The sequence below is a fragment of the Zonotrichia albicollis genome, chromosome 6 (genome assembly GCF_047830755.1).
Source record: "Zonotrichia albicollis isolate bZonAlb1 chromosome 6, bZonAlb1.hap1, whole genome shotgun sequence".
Classification (NCBI taxonomy): domain Eukaryota; kingdom Metazoa; phylum Chordata; class Aves; order Passeriformes; family Passerellidae; genus Zonotrichia; species Zonotrichia albicollis.
The window spans coordinates 9,899,332-9,915,818 of NC_133824.1; the positions used below are offsets into that span (position 1 = coordinate 9,899,332).

A 16,487-nucleotide genomic window follows, 5' to 3' on the forward strand; every position below is an offset into this window, starting at 1 on the left:
GTTTCACCCTCCCCACATTCTCTGCACACCCTCCAGTTGCTGCATGTGGCACTCCCTCTCCTGCACTGGATGGAGTAACATCAGAGTAGAAATATGGAGAAACTGGCAGCACATGTCCAAAATTGCATTTACTTAGACTCCCTTGTTCCCATTTCCTCTGATATCTTCCCACCCCCCCCTCATTTTTATCATTGTTTGTGTTCTCTCTGTACCTTGATCCTCCTTTTTTTGTTGTTGCATCTCCTAATCCCTGTGCCCGCCTTCTCCCTGAGTGCTGCCATCTGTTTCCCAGCCTCCAGCCCCGTGAGAGCAGAGGGATCTTGTGGCTCTGGCACAGGGAGGCTCCCAGGCTGCACAAGTGGTGTCTGGGCTTTCCCTGCCTTTATTTTCCAGGAAACCTGCTGGCCCTCCCTCTCTCACGGCTGGGAGCACATGGGCTTTCTGCAAATGCTCCGGGTGCCTGGCTGGCTCCCTTGCGGCACAGACACAGGGCCTGAGAGCAACTGCCCTGGAATTTTAAGAAAAGGAATAAAAAAACCTGTTTATTTCTTAATTAGCACTTTTCTGTGTAAGAGATAGTTTGACTCTTGTCCCTTTTTCTTGTGGGCACCTCTCTGCAAGGAGCTACCCTAGACCAAAGTGTTTGTGTCCCAGGAGGACAGTGTCATGGTAAGATCAGCTGATAAGCACGAGGAGACTCAGACTTCTTCCCAGCTGTCTGGGAAGGATTTGTGGCATCCCAGCAAACCAGCAGAGGGGAGACAGCACATTCCTGCTTATGAGATTGCTCAAGGAACTTTACCCTCTTATAAATGGGCACAAATCACGCTTTTTGAAAAATATGAGAAGTGTTTAGAAGGCATGATTGAATCAGGGATGAAGGTCACCTGTCTTTCTTTAGCATTCATTGCAGGACAGAGGCACTGTCTGGAGTATAGAATTTCAGTCCAGCACTCTATAATACTCCTAGAAGTGCTTCTGACTCACTTTGCCAACCTGGGCATTCCACTGAAGTGTGTGGTAGCTCAGCTCTCCTGTGGATGAGATGAAAGGGTAGAGGGGTAATTAATCCCTTCCTGGCTTGTTTTGAAGTTTAATTGAAAACTCTCTCTAAAGCACTTTAGGTTGGTAGAGAGGTTTTTCATACTCGTACTCTATTTTTGCTAAGAATCTTCTGTAAATAGTGTTATTCTACAAGGCTTTAAAATGTTCTTCAAACCTAGCTTGAAAATGAGTGATCTGGGAGTGCCTTTATGTCAACAAACTGTCTCCTCCCTATGGGAAACAACTTCTGAATGAAAGCCCAAGGAATGGAACTTTCAATCACGCATGATCTTCTGAAACACTTGTGTGGCCTTAGAAGTGCTTCTAGTGGGTAGTACAGACTCACTTTTATTACATGATGTAGCTTGTCTGCCAAGCATAGAAAAATTTATTGGATAGGAAACCTCGGAGTAATCCTGACTGCTAAATTTTCGCTGCAGGCTGCCAGGGGAGAGAGCAGACTGCCAAATGCTATGTTTAAAGCATTAAGAAACTAGTAATTAATGATTATCTCAAGTCTTAACTTCTCACTCTTTTCTATAAAAGAGCTTGTCCAAACTTTCCAGATTGTCCATCCCTGCCATGGATTGCCATGTCTGCTCCACTTCACTTCCTCATGGGAGGATTGGAGGTGGGGTAAGGTCTTGCTCAAAGTGACCTCACTATTTCCAGGCAAGGTCTGTCCCTGTTGGGAGACCAGGGCTGACCTTGGTAAGTTACTTTGCTGTAATAGCCAAAGGTGTTTCACCTCACAGGGTCATGTAGCAACACCAATGCCCATCTGTTACCTCTCTGAGAAAATAGCAGAGCCTTGGTGCAGAGTTTGAATGGCTTTAAGCAGCTCACTTGTCTTTAGGATGGTATAGGTGCTGTCACAGTTGGGAAGATGCCCTGGTGTTTCCTAAAATGGGTGATTTCATGTCATTGTGCTCACCCCAAGGAGAATTGGGATGCTGTGGTGCACACGTTGGAGTTTGTGGTTGACAGATGAAGGTGCCCAGAGTGCACAAGGGTTAGATCTCGTGTCTGGCATGATCCAGAGCAAGCAGTCTGACTCCTTCAGTCTCTCCATGGAGATGTTCTGCCTGATTAAGTTTAGGTCAATGAGAGATGTGCTCACATCACTTGGTCTCCATAACTTAATGACTTGATTTTGTGTCCCACAGGCATGCTCTGCATTTAGTACCTGGTCTGTATTGCTTCAAAGCTGATGCAGAATGAAACCCAGTACTGACAACTAATGGCAACTCAGTTTCTTGAAAAAATACCTTCTGACCGAACTAATAGTCTCCCAGTAGGGCCCTCAAAGGAATTGTTCATGAACTAACAGATTTTTTTTTTTTTTTTTTTTTTTTGCTGTTGGTGAAGGATTTGTGTCATTGTCTATGCTTAAGATTGTGTTATTGAGATTCCTGCAGAACAATCAGACTTTCACAGACTGAAATGGAATTTGTAAATTAAATTGTAACTTTCCAGGAAAGAGGAGGCCTTGTGTGCTGTTGCATGTAGGGAGAAGAGTAAGAATGATTGTATGTCTTTCAAAACCAGTTTTTAAATATTCTGCAGGGGAATAAGCTCATATTTACAGGGTGGAGTGTGAGCTAGCATGTCTTAAAGATGGCTGTTCCTGTTGGAGAGAAGAGTTTCTGCTTGCAGAATCTTAATGGTTACTAATGCAGGACCTGGGTATTGAGAATTGTAGTGTTTATGCATACAGTCTACTGATGATTTTTGTAGGGCATTCTTGAGTCATTTTAAAGCTCAACATACATTAAAGTTATTGAAAATTTTGTAGGTATGTGTAAAGACTGGTTTAGGACGTTTGTGTGCCTGGAAATCAGGAAACAAGTTACTTCCTAAGCTGCCTGCACGTGGCTGTGCTGGCTTGCAAGGTTGTGGGAATGGCAGAGCCCCTGTGGTAATTTAGGTCAGTGCCTTTGTGCAGCTGTGGGGCTGTGGCAGCTCAGTTGATGAGTCAGATTAACTCCCCTTCCCTGGCCTTGGGTCCTGCACATGCCTCTGACTTTCTGCCAGGGCAGCCTCACAAGGGCATGGTGTTGGTGGAGGAGCACAGTTGCACTCAGAAATTAGTATCTATTTAGTGATAGGAGCAATTGAGTACCCAATTAAATCAGGGTATAAAATGACAGCGTTAGTCCCACAATTACACACTCAAAAAGAATGCAAATATGTAGGGATGAGAGAAATGTGTATGTGGCCTGTTTGGTTTCTTTGTTTCTCTTTTCTCGTCTTCCCCCAGTGTTGATCAGGACAGGCTTTTTCTGAAGCTAGCTCTGTAAAGATGTTTTATTTTCTCATTGAAATGCCTTGCCTTCCTTTTGGCCTCTTTGTCTTGCCCTTTGTCTAACGTTGACATACATAATTTCCTTCACCATCCAACAATCCACTTAAATTTTGTTGAAACAAGCTGGTTCTAAGCTGCACCCGTTCCCCATGAGGAAGTTGAGGCTTTCCCTCTGCTAACAGTGGGAAATGGCAGGCAGGGCTGCTGCTCCCAGCAGGATTCCCTGCAGCAGCAGCAGGGCTGTGGCTGCTCTCCCCAGGGCTCCCAGCATATGGTCAGTGTCCCTCAGCCATCCCTCATTCTCTGCCCTCCTGCCACATGGGGTTTAGCTTCAAAGTGTGAACAGCCTTTGATGCACAACGGGCAGAACTCATTTGCTGCAACATCTATCTCTCAGTGAGAATTTATATGCACAGAGTGGTATTCAGCTTGGGGAAGTCTGAGTGGCAACTGTTTCACAGAAGAATTTAGGGCAAGTTCTTTGTGAGTAACCCTCCTTTGCCTCGCCCATGGTGTTTTTGTTTTATTTTGATGGGGTTTTTTGGAGGGGGGAGAGCTGTTGGGGTTTGTTGGGGTTTTTGCACAGTTGTTAATCACAGCACAAGAGACAAGCACTGGTCAAATGCATTGAACTATTTAAAGGAAATTTTTTGTGATATATTGATCAGAAAGGCCTTAGAAAACTATGGGTGAGGATAGCATATCAAGTGAAAAGAGTCTTGCTGGATTTGGGATTTTAAACTAATCCATAAGAACTGTACTGTTGTGTAGAAAATATGGTAACTTTGTAACAGGCGTATATATGTTGTTCAGGCACTTGTTCAAAGGTCTTTTTGCTTTAGGCACATATTTTGGAGAGGATTATTTGCAAGTACTTATCTGTTACACACATGTACTGATGACTTTTTTTTCCTCTCCAGGTAAAAGTATGGATGAAATCAAGAAGCTGCTGTTGTTGGTTCTGGGATGTGCTGTGCAGGTGATAATTCACGGAAATTAAGATTTTTTTCTAATCTCTTTTTTTTCCTGGAATGAGAAAATCTACCCAAAGATCAGTGCTGTATGAACAAATCCTGAGCTCAAGATGGCTTGTGAGCTAAATTGTGAGAAACACAGTATGTGAAGGAAAGAAATGCAGGGGAGAGGAAGCACATTGTGTGATAGCAGTAGCCTCAATTTGTTGCCAGTGCTTAATCAGACACAGGATGTGTACTTTTAAACTTCCATAACACAGTGGGACAAGATAAGTTTTGAACAGTGTTCTTGATATCAAGATTGTTGTTGGTTTATTTTCTTACTGTTTTAAAATATGAAGTGGAACAGTACATGTTAAAGCCAAACAAATAGTTTAACAAGTCTAAACATTTGTTTAATGAATCATGATTTTATTTGCGCAATATTTATATTTAATATTATGTGTCAAAAATACCAGATTAATAGATACTTTGTATATTAGTGTGGGGATCTTGATGTGACATTTGTTTAAATAAATAGAGAGACAATGTATATGGGAAACTCTGAAGAAATGCACAGCGGTCACCAGATAAAGAAATCAGTGTTCTGCACACTAAACCTCTGAGGCAGTAAACAATGGCCTGGTTGCAGGCAGGCCTTTGCTGATAATTGACCTTGTTTGTGGGTCTGCCTTGTGGTTCTGCCCTGCCTTGGGACACTTACCCTGCTCAGCTGTGTCAGCTCGATTATGTCAGGGTAAAGCTGTCTGTGTATTGCTGCTCTGAACTATGTTAGTGTTGCATTGCAGCACAAAGAACTGTTCTGGCTGCTGAGCATCCTCAGTCCTCATTTGCTGGTCTGAGGTTCTCCCCAAGAAAGTAAATGGTGGAGTCTCAGAACTAGGCCCAGAAGGACGCTGTAAATGAGTTTAAAAACACCCTTTTAAATACTCCTTAAGTTCTTCACAGTGCCCTGTTGTTACTAGGAGGCAATAATATTCTCAGTGCACAATCACAGATATAGAGATAGCAGATGTCTGCTTCTTCTAAAGCCTTAAGTAAAAGATTTACTAAAATCTGTTTGTCTGAAATGTCACTCATTTTTATCCAGAATGTTTCTTGTTTTTTATCTAAAGCATATGTTTATTTATTCCAACAAACAAAACTGAGTGTTGATGTAAATAGTACCTAAAGTGATGCATCTCTTTTCATTGCCAAAACCAAACAAAATGCAAACAGCAAGGCAGACAGGTTAAATGATGCAGTGTAAATGAAGGTTTACATTTGTGCAGCTCCATTAATGAAGCTGTGATGATTTCCTCTGGCTGTTTCCCCACCTCTTGATCACGTTGCAAGTTGAACTTGTTTTTAAGAGCCAAATCAGCCATTTAACTTAGCCTTGATTGTACTGATTAAAAAGTTTAAATAATTTAATGCATAATTTGGTTCATGTTCCATATGGAGCAGTGAAGTGTTATACCTTCTAGTGTGACAAAGTGTAGATCTTGAACAATTTTTTATTAGCAGTGTAGGTTGTTTGAGTTTGGTGGATTTTTTAAATTTAAATGAAAAATGAAGCAATAACTTCAGGGTATGGAGCACTGTTTCAGGATGTGCTTTCTTTTAACAGTGTGAAAGAAAAGAAGAGTTTATTGACAGAATAAAACAACTGGATATTGAAACCCAAGCTGCCATTGTGTCACACATTCAAGAGGTAGGATTCTTAGTGATGTCTATTTTGGTGTTGTATCTCTCTCTCCATTAACAGGATTTTTTTGCTATAAGATGTTAAAGCTTGGAGTTTCACAGTGGATACATAAACTTCACAAAAAAGAAAATGAAATATACTGCTGCACTCAAACTGTAAGATGAAAATGATTAGTGTTGGGATCATTACTTGGCTCAGCGGTCTTTTAAAGAGATGCAGTGGTAAATGCCTTGCTTGCTACTTGTGGGTTATGCAGGAGCTGTTGTAAAGATCCATGTGCAATAGTGACAAAATGTATGTGTGTCTTAGAAGCTGCACATTCCCCAAGCCCTGTGGGAGGTGGCACAGCCTGCCCAGTGACTTGCTTCAGACAGTGGCCTCTGAGCTAGATGATCTCGAAGAGCTGAAATTGGACATATGCTCTGTTTAAAAAGGTGTTTGATCCAATGACAAACATTCTTGGGTTTCTAAGAATGTTTCTAAGGCTTCAGAAGAAGGAATGACTTAGCAAAGACTACAGAAGGTCTCTTTGGTGAGCCAAGTGGAAGTGCCCCTCACTGGGAATGTGTGCTGACTGTTCCCAGGTGTCAGTGCATGCAGTTGTAGAAAGCCTGGTACACTCAAATTTGAGGAACAAATAGGGAAAGTCTTAAGACAGGAACTTTTTTCTTAACATTTAAAAAATAGTTCATTTTTTAGGAAAGTAAAAAAATCGTGATGAGCTAAGCACATGGTTGTAATAAAAGCTGGAACAGTCATTAACTGAGCTTGAGAGACATGCCTGATGTTTCTGCTACATGATTCAGAGTAAATCAATTTAGGTAGGGTAACAGTTGAAAGATACACTGCTGGCAGCAACCAGAGGTATTTCTGCAGCTGATACAGCTCCTCCCAATGAATTGCAAATTCATTGATAACAGAGGTTTTTTTCAGTAATGTTCAGTGGGGAATAAGTCCCTTTTGTGTGGAAATCACCTCTGGGTCAGTAAGTCAGCTGCACACTTCTTATATGTGAGCGCACATACCATTTGATCATAATACTTATCAGTTTTAAAAATCAGATCTAATAATTATAAAAAATGCAAATACCAAAAATTTCTGGGTAGTGTTACAGTTAAAATAGTTGCATTTATTATTTTCAACCTGCATGTGGTAAAATGGATATGTTTTTTAATTTATGGGTAGAAGAACTGGGAGGATGCTGCATATATGGTGAACAAATTCTCAGCTCAACCAGTGGAAAGACATACTTTTTTGTTCCTATTCCTAGGTGACCCACAATCAGGAGAATGTCTTTGACTTGCAGTGGCTGGAGCTCCCAGATATGGCCCCAGAAGAACTAGAGTCTCTCTCCAGGAATATGGTGTTCCACCTCAGGAGGCTCATTGACGAGAGAGATGAATGCACAGAAGTATGAGGACATATCTCTCCCATATAGAGCTCATGAGAAGCAGCAGTTATGGGCTCCATTCCTTCTCTTGTCTCTTGTTTGTGCACTTGGTTTCTATTTCTTCTGGACCTTTCTACTACACCTCTGAAAATGTGTAGAAAGATTTTGGCCTTTTCATTGCTTCTTGTGTAAGCACTAAGATGTGGTGAAATGATCGGTAAAGAGCAGTTGAGCAGTGTCTCCATGAAGTAGAGACCAAATGTCTCTGTCCAGTCATTCAGGCAGTGCTTGCTAGTCTCTCCATTGGCATCCAGCCATTTGGGCTCCATTGACTTCTCTAGTTTTTGTGATTCATCAATTCCTTTCCCTTCAGTTCTCTGGAGAAGCCTTCTGCTCTTCTTTAGCCTGTTAATCTTCTGTCATGCTTTTGACTGCAATTGTTTTAGATAAAACTTAGTTCTTACAGGTTTGTATGAATTCTTCAAGGGAAACAGACTACTTATTTTGAGCTTTGGAAGGGGATCGTTTTAGTCATTGGAGCATAGTGAAGATTCCTTTCCTCTTCTGTGAAACCTTTACTCCTGGCTGTCACTTGAATTCTGTATCATGCCAGATGAGTAATTTCCCAAATCTAAAAAGAATTTTTAGGTACTTTTAAAACAATGTATAAATACACTATTTATCTCTTGGAATTACATAGTCTTCTGTATTTCCAGGTCATTGTAGATCTCACTCAAGAAAGAGATTATCTGCAGTCTCAGCAACCACCAAGCCCTCTGAAAGTACCAAGTCCAGATTCTTCCCCAAACCCTGCAAACCCTCTTTCTAATGAAGAAAAGCAGCACCTTGCAGTCGAGCTGGCAGACACAAAGGCTAAATTGAGAAGAATCCGTCAGGAGCTGTAAGTCACCATTATTTTGTGCTTCTAGAGAGACTTGCATATTAAGTCTTGTACATCCTGAGAAGGCTCCAATACTCAGGCTTCCATAGGAGCTCTCAGAGTCACACCTTTCAAGTCAGAGCAGTAGGAAGCTAGTAGTGTGTTCCATCTTTTCTTCTTTCATAATTTGCCTTTAAATGTAGAGTGAAGGCTACTTCCAATCTTCTTTTTGTGTCTCATCTCTCTCTTCCCCCCCCTTCAAAATACCAGCTGCTAGCTTTGCTTTTTAACTTGAAGTGGAAGCTATCTATGACAGCCTGTGCACCAGTGAGATTTGAACACAGGAACTTAGTATAAAAACGGGGTTGCAAATTCGGATCCATGATATGTGTATAGTACCATGAGAAAATGATGAAGCTGTCATAACAAAGAATATGCTAGGAGATTTTTCTCTTCCTTTACAGATTCCTGGCAGTGTCTATGTAATCAATATTGTTTTAGGAAAGAAAAAAAATTACTAAGATTTTTCTAATCCTTTTCAGGGAAGAGAAGTCTGAGCAGCTTGCAGATTCTAAACACGAAGTTGAGCAGCTCACCCTAGAGCTGCAAAAAATAAAGCAAGAGGTGAGATGGGCTCGTTTTACTGCAACAATTTTCCCTATTTAAAAAAAAAAAAAACAAACTGTTTCAGTAGGCTAAAATTACTACTATGTCTGGTTTATAATGAAGAAATCAACTTAGTCCAGCAAGCTGTTTAAAGATTATGGTTGTGACATAGCAGTGCTATGCTTCCCACTTAACTGTTGAGAGCAGTCTCCTCTGTTCAGCTTGCCAAGTAGCCTAGTAGTGCCTGAATGCTTATGCAGCGTCAGGTGTGCTGCATCAGGCACAGTAATGTCAGAGGTCCAACAGGCTGAAAAACCTCTCTGTCTTGTAAAGAATTTGCTGGCTACTCGGAGAATTCTTACTCCTTAACCAGAGGAATACTGTTTGTATTTACTTACTGATTGTAAGCATAAACAAAAAAATAAAGTTTAAAGTACATGCTAACAAGTATTAAGTTAGGTTTTTGTCCCTGCTTATCCCTCACAGAACACACACCTTGCCTCAGATGCTCGCTCTGCCCGAGCCTACAGGGATGAGCTGGATTCCCTGAGAGAGAAGGCAAACCGCGTGGAGAGGCTGGAGATGGAGCTGGTTCGCTGCAAAGAGAAACTTCACGATGTGGAGTTCTACAAAGCCCGCATGGAGGCAAGTGAAAATTAGGAGAAAGATCAGAGCAAGTAGAAGTTTCATAACATACATTGTAGCCATTGACTGAGCATTATTAAAACATCTTTCAGTAGACGAAGTACTTGGTGCACACAAAATAAATGCACATTAGTTTTCAAGGACTCTGCTTAGTTCAGCATTATGTGGCTCAACAGGATGCTGTTTTCTGGATGCTATTTCTGGAGTCCAGATCTTTAGTTTAGCTTTAGGTAAATTCCCTCTGTTTCAAAGTTGTTCCTCAGACGAACATTTTAAATAGCATTTATAACTTAAGTGAATGTCTGGGTGTTTTTCCTTAGGGTTTTGGAGCAGATGCAACTGTCAAGATTTTTAAGGATGGTCTTAGATGACAAATTCTAGCAACCCCTTTTTGCAACTGTTACTTGTGGTAGAAAGGAGAAAAAATTTGGATCCTCCCTAGTGTCATAAGTGGGGTATGTCAATGAGAAGTGTGTGGTTTTGTTCCGGTAGTAATGTCAGTTGCTTGAGTCACCTGCAGCTATGCCCATCCTGGAATTATTAATTGAATTAGGTTGCAAAAGACCTTAGAGATCATCTAGCCAAACTCATTGGCGCAGCATGGCTGATGTTAAATTTTGGTAGGGCTGCTCCTACTTTCTATTCTTTCAGTTCTTTGAGGAATTCACACCAAAATTCCCAGTAATCCACATACAAAACACTTCAGCCACGGTCAGATAAATATCCAGGCTGCTGAACCAAATGGAGGTTGAGTAATTGACAGCCTCACTATAATTAGATAAAATTCCAAGTCTGAGGTAGAAGAGTGATGTTGCCAGGCCTCTGGCTGAGAGCACAGACCTTATTTTTCTGCTCTATAAACTCTACTTTGTAGGTTATTTTTTCCCCTTCTTTAACCTAAGGGGGCAGCTAGCTGCTGCTTCTTATGAATAGGTTCACTAGAATGGATGGTTATTAAATGTAGTAATGGACTACAAAAGCCTGTCCTGCCTCTCGGTAATTCCCAGTTTGCATTAGGAAGAATGAAGCTCTGCCTCTCTCTGTTTTCCTCCCTCAAGCTGGCAAATCAGTCATGCTCTGCCCTGGCACACTGGCTATCAGTGAGCCATCCTGGTGTTCCCCTTCTGGCTGTGCACTGGAGGTGCTTAGCTGTACCTGCTGCTCAGATAATTTACCTGGAGCTCGGAGAGGAGATGTTGTGTCCCCTTCATTTGAGATCAAGGCAGTAGCTTTCTTGGTTGTCCCAGAGCCAGCAGTTTCCTGGACTGCTGTGTTCATGTCCTGCACTGCTAATCTTGCTTAACATAGCGTTCATTTAAGAGACCTTCATGTTAGTTTCAAATTTCTTCTAACTCTCCTTGCTCTCTCTTCCATCCTGTCAGTTTTTGGTGGATCTGGAGAATGTCAGAGATTAGTGCTGGCTCTCCAGGGATACCTCCCTGCAATACTGTCATGGTTTAACCCCAGCCAGCAGCCAGGCCCCTCGCAGCCACTAACTCACTCCCCACCAGTGAGATTGGAGGGTGACTTGGAAGGGTAAATGCTGGAAAACTCATGGGTTTAGATAAAGACAGTTTAGTAGGGAAAGCAAAAAGCACACCAAGGAATTAAGTCACTGCTTCCCATGGGCAGGCAGGTGTTCAGCCATCTCCAGGAGAGCAGAGCCCCATCACATGTAATGGTGACTTGGAAAGTGAGTGGAACACAATCACTCCAAATGTCCTCCCCTTCCTTTTTCTTCCCACTTTATATACTGAGCATGATGCTGTGTGGTCTGGAATATCCCTTTGGTCAGTTTGAGTCACCTGTCCTGGCTGTGTCTGCCCCCAGTCTCCCATTCATCCCCAACTTCCTTGCCATCATGGCAGCACAGAAAGCAAAAAAGGCCTTTGCTCTGTGTGAGCTCTACTCAGCAATGACAAAAACATCTCTATTAACACTGTGCTCAGCCAAATGTAAAACACAGCCCCATAGTAGCCTACCCCAGCCAAAACCAGCACAAATACAGTAGTGAGACCAGGAGTATTTCCCACTGATCTGGCACATGTCTAATTTGGAGCCACAGTGTGACCTTTAGCAAAAGTCACTTTTGTAGGAGCTGAGCTTTTCTAACAGGCAACAGGATTGCACAGCTGTGTGCAGGGTGCTGTGTGGTTTAGAATAGACATCGAGTTTCACATTCTCACCACTCCCTCTGGCATCATTGATCAAGTTTTGAATCCAACCGTGGACTGACAGCATTGAGCAGCAGGCAAACTCCATTGGTCTCAGGCTGGTGCATTCAGAGGATTCCACAGGGCCCTATTCTGTGTTTTTATGGTCACAGAGTAGCAGAAAGACTGTGCATGCTAGCCAGTGTCCAGCTTTCCATGGGGCCTCAGTTTTCTGTCAAATCTGACTCAAGTCCTCTGCACCTCTGAAAGAAGAATTAATGTCTGGGGTCAATGTAGTCTCTGCTTAGATTTGTTCAGGGATATAACATGGTAGAGATTTTTACCTCTAGACAGTACAGTGGTTGTTCATTTCATGGCATTTACTGGTTGCCAGTGGCTTGCTAAGCTCTAACCCTTAAGACCTGAACAAATCATCCAGAGCATGCAGTGAAAATGTAGGTGTGTTCAGCATCAGCTGCTTTTCTGTGGTAATGTGATCCTTAGGGCTCATAGGGTCTTGACAGGGTTGTTAATAAGCAGTGCCAGATTGGTAGGTGAGAAGAAAAAGAGGGTTTAATGTTGTGCATCAATGCAGAAAGCTATTAAATGAGCTCTTCAAATCTTTTCCTTCCTGTTATTGCAGGAGGAGTGCAAAAGGTTGAAATCTGTATGCCAGTGTAACTCATTTAAAGCTTGTGTGGTGTTCTCCTTCTCTCTGTGTCTCTCTGTGTCTTGGCAAATTGTTCAGGAGTGACATTTTAATTGAACCATCATTCAAGGAACATGAATGTCCTCTGGAGCCTTCCTGCTGGGGTTGCTTAACGAGGTCACAACTGTGAATGTGAGGGAGCAGCTCAGTGCTGGGTTTCCTCCATGGAGGTGCTTCTCTGCAGTGCAGAGCTCCCTTCCAGGATCATCTCCACTGAACCTTTTGTTGTTCCATGAGATGAGATTATTTTCTAAGGCCAAGCAGTATGCCTTGCCCAGTTTTTCTCCTTATAATCAAATTTCTATGCAGGATGAAAAGCATGTCTTGTATGTTGTCATATGAGTGTTCAATGTTTGATTGTCACAAGATGTTAACTGTTATGGCTCAGTAGCAACAGCTTCTGAACTGCCTGAAGGAAAGGGTTTGAATTGGGCCAGGTGCATGTGAAAATTCTTTTTTTTTAAAGATTTAAACACTCTCATTGCTACTTTAGTTTCTGAAAATGTTTCCCAGTGACAACACACCCTGATTGTGCAACCACTTATCCCCAGAGTTAATTATAACCATCTGAATGCACAGTGCACATTGTTAAAGCTATTTCAAGTTACAGTTGATAGGGCATCAAACCACAATATGCAATTCATTTTAGAAAGTGCAAAAGCTGAGTTATAGCCAGTGTATTAAAATCCACAGCCAAATGTTTTTGTTGCTGATTTTAAAGTAACCTTATAGTTTTAAAATAATGTTGGTTGTTTTTTATATTTGAATTATACATTTGGTTATTTTTATATTTGAATTTGTTAATTTGATTTAAAAGGAACTTTAATTCCAGTGGAAGCAGCACCACCCCATGACCACCACCTGCTGACTGTCTAACAAGTGTGATTTGTAGCCAGTTAGATTTTTAGGTCAGCTGTGTTATTCCAGCAACTTCTGGGAGATGTTAGTGCTGACATGTGTTAGTTAGGACAGCTTTTCTTCCCATGGAAAGCTCCCATGGACTAATTATTTAAATTATATGAACTTTTCACTATTAAGACAACATCAGATCTGAGAGTGAGCAATGTCTACCTCATCACAGCAGGCATTTCCACCTGGTTATTAATTTAATATTTCATCAGAACTACTTTGAACTGGCATGACTGTCCATCCTGGGTGCTCAATGGAAAGTGCTTCAGTTTTCCATATAGTGCAGCTCCCACTGGTTTGTGGTTTGTACCAGAGCCTGCATATGTGTATGTACTTGGCACATAGTTTGGCTCTTGATGAGACACTAAAATAACTAGTTCTTGCTTGGTAGGCAGTTTTAAGGATAGTTATGAGGTCATGTCTTTGAGGTCAGACACCACTTCAGTTCTTGGGGCTGTGGTCCAGATTGAGTGTGGTGATCTAGCAAAGTAAGCTCTGGGCACATTGCTGTTTCATTACAGATATTCTGGCAGCTTCCATAACACCCAGCAGTTTTTGTGCCATGTACTTCTGGTCTGTCATCTGTTCAGTGTCAGCCTTTTAAGTTTGCCCACCCTGAAATGACCCTGTTAGATCAGACTTGGCCCAAAATGCAGGTTCTGTAACCTTAGTGTTTCAGTATTATTGTTATTTTAGTTACTCGCATACTCAGACATTTTAATTGAAGATGAACCTCTTCACAAACACTGACATACTTGTCCTTTTAATGCTACTATAGTAGGGAAATTTTTTCTCTCATGATTTTCAAGTTGGTAGCTGACCCACTGAGAGATCAAGGGCAGCATGGTACTGCATGAGGTAGAGTTTCCATATTATGCCATATACAGTCGAGCTGCAACAAACAACTCTGATTATGAAAGGCTTTTAAATGATGGCCCCTGTAGTACCAAAAGGCAGGGGGAGTGGCTGTCGTCAGACACTCTTAACTCATGCTTTACAGCTGTCTTTTTTTCCTTCTTTTCTGTTTGCTTTTTAAATAAATGAGCTTATATAAGGCTTCTTAAGGCTGATTACACCCCAAAAAGGAGAAGATAGTAACTGATTAAGTTGTGAAAGTGATTTGCTCATGCCTCATGATCTTTCAGGAATCTCCTTGGTTTGGATGTTTGTGGTCTGAGACCAGACATGAACACTGTGTCAGCAGAGACATCACATTTGGAGTCAGTTATCCAGGAATAAACTCGTCTAGCAGTTTGTCCTGTTTGCACATTTTCTGGTTTTGTATATTTCATTGGAACAGCAGAGTGGATGGGGAGAGAATGATGAAGTTTCTGTAGAGAATCAATCTGCTTCTTGCCCAGTTGTAACTCATCTGGGGAAAATTCCTTACTATATCCATTTAATCTTCAAATGCTGATGAATTTCTGCCATAGAACATATGTCTCAGACTCAAGACTTATCTGAAGATCAACTCAAGTAAAAGCTAGCAGTGAGGTATTATAGCTTAAACTGAGACATTTTTGATAAATGTGTTTAAAATATGATCAACATTTCATGGCCAGATTTCATGCTTTGGATATTTCATGTTTCCAGAATAAGATACTTGAATGAACAGAGTTTCATTTGATTTGCTGTTTGCAAGGAGCAGTTGCAGTGCAGTGTAATTCACCTGTTTCTAATGCTGTGGCTACAACAAAAGAATAAATTTAACTTCTACTCAGTAAAACCAGATCCAGAAGCTCTAATGAGTAAGTGACATGGCTTGTGCAGTTCATGCTCATGTGTTTAGTGGGGGAGTGGCAGGGAGTGTTAAGTGATAAATATAAAACAACTTCTGCTGTTGAAGTGAATTAAAATTCTGTTAATCAGAGAGAGACAAACTTTATTAAACAGACATTTGCACATGAGTGTACTGAAACAGGAACGTGGATCTTGAATGTATTGATGGATACTGTTCCCCATCCCTTGAAAGTAAATAATGTGTGTTGAAGCTGGGAAAACAAGGAACTATGATGAATTGGCAAAGGAATTATAACAGTGGAATTGAACAGTTGTTCTTTTGTGTGCACCTCTTGATCTAGCCTCATATAAAGCAAAAGAAACTCTGTTAATCTTGTAAAATTCAGGAAAAAAACCCTAAGAAATTTTAGATTTACTTGTATAGTGACTCAAAGGTAATAAAAAAATACTATCATCTCTCATTAAAATATTAAGTAAAAGTCTTTCTATGAAACATGTCAAATTTCCTTCTTGTTTTTTTGCAATGTCACTTTATTAAAATCATTTGGTTGATGAAAAGTCAGTAAGAAATTAATAATGTTACTTTTTTCCCTAGGAATTAAGAGAAGACAACATTGTATTAATTGAAACAAAAGCCATGCTAGAAGAACAGCTAACCATGGCAAGAGCTCGTGGTGATAAGCTACATGAATTAGAGAAGGAAAATCTGCAGTTGAAATCCAAACTTCATGATGTAGAGCTGGTATGCACTTTCTTTTTCATTATGCTAATTTCTTAAACTTCTGTTTTTATCTTTACATTACAAAATCAAGTCACAGAAACTGGTAGAGACAGGCAAATAAATCAATAGTGCTTTAGAAGAGGTTTTTAGATTGAACTTTCTGCACATGAATTCTTGAAATAGTGCAATGTTAACAGTGTAGTTATTGCCAGTGGTACTTTGTATGAGACTGAAGGTTTTTTATGCAGAAGGTATATCACAATTTTATAATACAGTCTGCTTTCACACATTTTGTTAATGGAGATATTAATATCTGTTTAAGTAGAAGTCTCTTAGATCAGGAAATTAAATCTACTCTAGCTAATTGTCTTTCTTGTTGGAAACAAAATCCTCACCCATTGCAGAGTCTTTAAGAATCCATTACCACTGTAAAAGACACAAAATTCTACAATTGCTTTATGTGTAAATCAGAGATATGTTTTATTGCTTCATAAATAAGGAAAGGTAATAAGTGGGAAACTATTGTCTACAAACAAAGAGCAACACTGGACTTCAGAAACCCACTAGAAATAATAACTACTCTTTTATCTCTTGTATTTTACTTAACAGTCCTCCTCTTATCCCACCATGATTTGAATTCTTAGTTTATCTATAGAGAATTTTCAACAGGTTCTGTTGGAAATAAAAGTGTGGAGGATGCTGCATGGGATGACTGAATCTTCAT

The 16,487-nt window shown here is 40.7% G+C and overlaps 1 protein-coding gene across 5 annotated transcripts in view; it reads left to right on the forward strand.

The window, feature by feature from the left end:
• The window catches only part of CCDC88C (coiled-coil domain containing 88C), a 95,722-nt gene that overhangs the window by 42,953 nt on the left and 36,282 nt on the right, over positions 1-16,487 (forward strand). For 4 of the 5 annotated variants that reach the window (XR_003379342.2, XM_014264454.3, XM_005483157.4 and 1 more), the window contains exons 5-11: positions 4,270-4,328; positions 5,933-6,016; positions 7,281-7,421; positions 8,117-8,301; positions 8,823-8,904; positions 9,373-9,531; positions 15,638-15,784. Coding sequence is in view for 4 of the 5 variants with exons in the window: in XM_014264454.3 (XP_014119929.2) it covers positions 4,270-4,328; positions 5,933-6,016; positions 7,281-7,421; positions 8,117-8,301; positions 8,823-8,904; positions 9,373-9,531; positions 15,638-15,784 (857 nt within the window). In the remaining variant the exon portion in view is untranslated. Of the gene's footprint in view, positions 1-3,666; positions 3,833-4,269; positions 4,329-5,932; positions 6,017-7,280; positions 7,422-8,116; positions 8,302-8,822; positions 8,905-9,372; positions 9,532-15,637; positions 15,785-16,487 lie in introns of those variants that run through there. The other variant, XM_074542465.1, reaches the window with a different exon arrangement.